Source organism: Lepisosteus oculatus, chromosome 9 (assembly GCF_040954835.1).
Source record: "Lepisosteus oculatus isolate fLepOcu1 chromosome 9, fLepOcu1.hap2, whole genome shotgun sequence".
In the NCBI taxonomy this organism is placed as follows: Eukaryota; Metazoa; Chordata; class Actinopteri; order Semionotiformes; family Lepisosteidae; genus Lepisosteus; species Lepisosteus oculatus.
In genome coordinates, this window is record NC_090704.1 from 40408859 (window position 1) to 40414052 (window position 5194).

Genomic DNA, 5194 nt, shown 5'->3' on the forward strand with positions numbered 1-5194 from the left:
CAGAAGAAGACTTCTGGGTTGACATCAGTCATATTGTAAATCTCATAAAGGAAGGACTCTCTAATAAAGCACAAGGAAGGCAGTACTTTAAAATGCTAGAAGGTAGAAAACAATATTGGAGTTAATCAGTTCTGTTGTTAAGTGTTTGTAATCATGAATCATGGACTTTTGAATATGTGAAGTGAATCTGCAGTAAATAAACACGCTGAAAATCCATACATTTTCTCTTTTATTGCAAACAATATAATACAAAAGATAAGCTTCTTTAAAGACAATAACTTGTTAAACTCATCTAAAGAAAACAAAAGGTTTGTTCAGTTGCATTAAAAGTTGTAAAAGTCAGTACTAAGATATGTAATACAGAATAAGAAATAACACCTTTTTTAAAAATAAAAAAGTATGCTGGTAATTTTATAAAGAAACAAATCTTCACAATGCAGCCACAGCTTCAAATAAACTTTTTTTTCATGTTTGTAAGAATGAAAAAAACTTTTCCAGTTTTTTCTTTTAAAAAAATTAAATCAAGTTTTATCACAATTAAAACTCATCTGTACACAACTAGATACAAGATTTAACAAAAAATCTTTTAAAAAGAAACATTTACAAATGATAAATAAACAAGATGGTTACAATTTGTACCATATTAAAACAAGCATACCCTTCCACTGAGAACCTGTTTGTATATTTTATATATATACAGAGGGTAATTCTTTTAATTTTAATTAGTTGTATACAGCTGTATTAAAGAATAAAATGCAAATAATTACTTTAAAATAAAATTAATGCTAATAAATAAATTAAGAATGGAAGGGTTGGAATAAGGGGGTGTGTGTTGGCGCTGAAATACTACACTAACTTGGTTATGACCTGCTGGAGATTCTAGTGTTAAAGGCCATTTCCCATACTTGCTTAGCACAGGGTAACAAATAGAAAGTAGCATCCCAGCTGTGGCTTCTATTACAGTGTGCTGGTACGCTGGTACTACGGTACTACGGTGGTAGTTTGAAACTGAATCTAGCTCCATAGGCACTGATGGTACAAAGGCAGTATCTTCAATTAAACAACAACAAAAAAAGCTCACAGCTGACTACATCCATTCTAAAGTAATGACATTAAGGCCTATGGATGCAAATCTGCCTAGCATTTGTAACCTTTGAATCTTTCATTTGCTTAGGAAAGCAAAAAAAAATATCAGGTAATCTCTTTTCTTTTATGACTGTCAGGTGACCAATGGGCTGGGACCCATTTTTTCACACCACCTCTTCTCCTTTTTTAAGTTTTTAGTCTTGTTTCTTTTAAAAAGGAGCTGCAAAAACAAAGTTACAAAAGCACAATACATTATTGCAAGGCATAGTCAGAAAGACAAAGAAAAGATGGAACATTTTGTTTTCTGTACAAAAATAGGTTTGTCAAAGAGACATAAGGCCATTGAAGACTGCACTACTAAAAGTGGTTTATAGCTGATTTTGAGCAAAAAATAAGAGCTTTTCTTTCATCTACAAATACGTATAAATCCCCCAAAATAATAAACTGCAAAAAAGTAATGAAACATACACAGTACATACTAAAAATATTTATAATTAATGTCCTCATAGAGGATTTTTTCACACTTTTTTAATTATGGCTAAAAAAATAATCAAACTCCAAGTGTAAAAAAGGCACTGAGTGAACCATTCCAAGTCTTTTTTTCCACTAGTCAAGTCCAGCATTTTTTTTGTGTGGCAGACCTGATGGATTTGTTCATTCTTAGACATGGAATGGTGGCACAGCCGCCGCTGCCTGTAGCAGTTTGTCAGCAAAGAGGCCTTCAGAAAAAGTCAATGCTCTGTGTGGGCATGTCACTCAGGGCCTGGTTAGCTGTGTGTAGACAGGCTGCTGTTCCCAGTGCTGAGGACTGTGGTTCTGGGGGATGGAGGGTACCCCTGTTGTGTCAGCGATGGGGGTGTACATGGGTCTCTGACTCGGACTCATGTAGGTGAAGGTGGAGTACAGGCTGGAGCCCTGGCCGGTAGCGTGGCTGTAGTAGGAATTGGCACTCTGGTGGTCTGGATAGTCATACTGGGCACGTGTGATGGTGGGGTAGGATGAGCTGTAGTGCTGGAGGTTGAAGGAGCCGTAGCTAATGTGCTGTGGAGAACTCTGCTGCTCGCTGTAGTGGCTCGGGCTGAGCTGTTCGGTCTTGATGTGTGTGGCTCTCTGCTGGCCCTGCCCCTGCTCGCCGCTCAGGTTGGTCAGGGAGTGCTGCTGCTGCTTGGATATCCAGCTGTGTCCGCTGGCACCCGCGGCCTGGGTGACTGAGGTGCTGCTGATGCCATAGCTGCCTGTGTACGTCACCTGCCCGCTCTGCCCGTGAGGGGGGTTGGTGACTGGCACCCCAGGGTGGCCGTTGGGTGGCAAGTACTGGTCAAATTCATTGACATCGAAGGTCTCAATGTTGGAAATGACATCGCTGCTCAGCTCTCCGATGTCAACATCTCTGAAGTCAATGTGCGGCTGTCTTCCAGTTCCTTCCTGAAGGGGGCGACCTTCGCGCTTCAGGTCGGCTTTGCCAGGCTGCACATCTGTTTTTGGAGTGGTAGGAGGAGTGGGGGGGCCCTGGGACTGGCCTGTGTGGGAGAAGGACAAGGCAGGAAAGGTAAATAACTAGGATGATTTCAGCAAATTGGATTAATAAAGACACTTCGAGAAATTAACCAAAAAAAGATAACATTTTATGAGCTTTCCCCTGGAGAAGGCAATTATGCTGTTACACACCGCTCCTGGGGAGGTATCATAAAAGAATAGATAAGTCGGTAAAGTAGTGACAGGTGTTATATTTGCATTGCAGCTCGTAAAGTTCTGTAATAATTTACCGGTAGTTCGATATCAACTCTCACATAGACTATGAAGGCTCCCCGGACTGTTAAGAATATTTTAAAAAATGAAGCTGAACGTTTCTGTTTGGTTAGATCGCAAATGAAGAAGGAAAGGACGAAAACACGTCGGTTAAATAAAGGCTAAACCATTACTGGAGCCTGCATAAAAATGCTTTCACCGGGCTTGCCGCTCACCTGAGTGCTCTCCAGGAGAGTGCACCTCACTCATGCTGGACGCGGGGGAGTCAGCCTGCTGCAGCGCTTTGAAGATTGCATTCGGGGAGATGTGAGTCTGCTCTGTTCCGTCTTCGGGCTCATTCTGCCCGTTCTTCACAGACTTTCTTCGTCTCGGCTGGTATTTGTAATCTGGGTGATCTTTTTTGTGCTGAACCCTCAGTCGCTCGGCCTCTTCCACAAAAGGACGCTTTTCTCCTTCGTTAAGCAATCTGGGATAGGGCGGGGAGGGGGGATAAAAGGTGGACACATTATAGTGTGCAGCAAGGCAAGTCAGCCTCCTCCCCTGCAGAGCACCCGAGAAGATTAAAAAATAATGCACAATACGGTATATTGCAAATACACGCGGGCATAGCTATAAAATAGATTCCCCATGACCAAACGTAAACAAAGTTAAAATTCTGTAAAACGCAATTAGAAGCACATGCAGACTATCAACTTTCATTTAGTATATACTGCTAATGGTCAATCGACGCGGATGTTTTTTTCACCAGAAAGATAAGAGTTGCGCAACGTTTAATCAGACTACAGTCAATCCCGCAGCCCAACGGTCTTCGCTGTTAAAATCTGCAGGGTACAAATCACAACCTTAAATTCTCGGAATATATCCAGTCACCCCTCCATGCCTACTTGTTCAAAACGCAAAGGAAGCAAGGAAGCAAGTACTCACCTCCAGAGTTTGCCCAGTGTTTTGCTGAGTTCGGCGTTGTGAAGGTGAGGGTACTGGTCAGCCAACTTTCTCCTGGCAGCCTGTGCCCACACCATGAAGGCATTCATGGGTCTCTTGACGTGAGGTTTGTTTTTGCTGGAGCCGTTCACCCTGACTGGCATGGGGACCAGGGTCCAGTCGTAGCCCTTCAGCACCTGGGAGACCGCCTCTCGGATGCACACGGGGAATTTGTCGTCCTCGCTGTCCTTCTTGAATTCAGTGATCTGCCCGTTGTTCTCTGAGGGTCTGGTGTTCTCGGTATCGGACCCAGATCCAGACGGGCACGGGGACCCTGCAGAATCCTCTGACATGCTCGGACTCGGGGCATCAGAAAGACACTTCTCTTGTTCGTCTGTCATTTTCATGAAGGGGTCGAGTAGATTCATACGAAAAATTGAAAAATAAACGCTACCTATGAAATAAAGTAGGAGACCGAAAAAATAACAAGACCTAAAGCCAGTTATTACTATACGAGCCCCTCAGTTCTTAAAGTAAATAAGCGAAAAAGCTTTCAATATCATAAAAACTGCAAACTTTATTTGCCCCAGCAAACAAAGCTGTCAAAAGTTTGCAAAAGTCCCTTAACCGATCTGTTTTCTTCAAAGCACACCTTCTTTAAGGCAAATCGAAAAAAGCAAACTCTTCACGTCTGCGTACACTATTTCTCTTGCGTAGGAGCACAGAAGATGCAATTCGCTTTACTCTTTCACGAAAATAGAAAGAAAAGTGTTCCTTTTCAGTTTTATTTCCAAGTTGTCTGGGAGTTTTGAAGACTGAGAAATCTACTAGCAGCCTGACTAATAAATACTGCTTCAGGAGAGCAAGAAGATGATTGGACAGCAGAATTTGGGGCGGAGATGGAATTTGATCTTTTTTCTTTTTTTTTCCCCTACCCTGAACCCAAATGTGCCCGGACATTGATTCTAAAACTAAATTCAACTTCTTACTCTTAAAATATCATATGAGGTAGACTACACGCACTTTTGCAGTTAATTATTAGTATGTGCAATTGGCTTTTTATGTAATCACAGTAATTTAGATAGAATGTCCTTGGTGTAAAGGCAACAATTGTATCATTTTTTTCTCAAGATATGTGATAAATAACTCAATTCTATTTCCTATTATATTTTGAAGATTAAATAGCTATTTAAGAAAATGCCTAGCATTTCACAAAGCACTTTGCTTACCCAATGCACATCACTACCAAGACGTGTTACATGTTACCAGTTATATTTCCACACTTTCATCAAATGATATATGTAACCCTTTCGTCAGAATGTATATATAAATTAGTATAAGTATTGACGTTTTCTTTTTTCCCGACGAATCTGCCGTACCGTGCTCTCTATCCTTGCTCATTGACACACAAAACCATTGAATTGTTTTTTTAAATACT

The 5194-nt window shown here is 41.1% G+C and overlaps 1 protein-coding gene across 1 annotated transcript; it reads right to left on the reverse strand.

Moving 5' to 3' along the window:
- Positions 1-218: 218 nt before the first annotated feature.
- Positions 219-4585, reverse strand: sox9a (SRY-box transcription factor 9a). Its single transcript, XM_006635144.3, has 3 exons — positions 3760-4585; positions 3051-3301; positions 219-2606 (listed from the first exon to the last, which is right to left on the reverse strand). The coding sequence occupies exons 1-3, from the start codon at positions 4182-4184 to the stop codon at positions 1843-1845; spliced, it is 1440 nt and encodes a 479-aa protein (XP_006635207.1). The 5' UTR covers positions 4185-4585; the 3' UTR covers positions 219-1842.
- Between the last annotated feature and the right edge of the window lie 609 nt (positions 4586-5194).

Coding starts and splice junctions, on each gene's coding strand:
- sox9a (XM_006635144.3), bottom strand. CDS start 4,184: ATGAATCTACTCGACCCCTTCATGAAAATGACAGACGAACAAGAGAAG. Junction 3,302..3,759: donor ACACTGGGCAAACTCTGGAG/GTGAGTACTTGC, acceptor GCCCTATCCCAG/ATTGCTTAACGAAGGAGAAA. Junction 2,607..3,050: donor CTCTCCTGGAGAGCACTCAG/GTGAGCGGCAAG, acceptor TCTCCCACACAG/GCCAGTCCCAGGGCCCCCCC.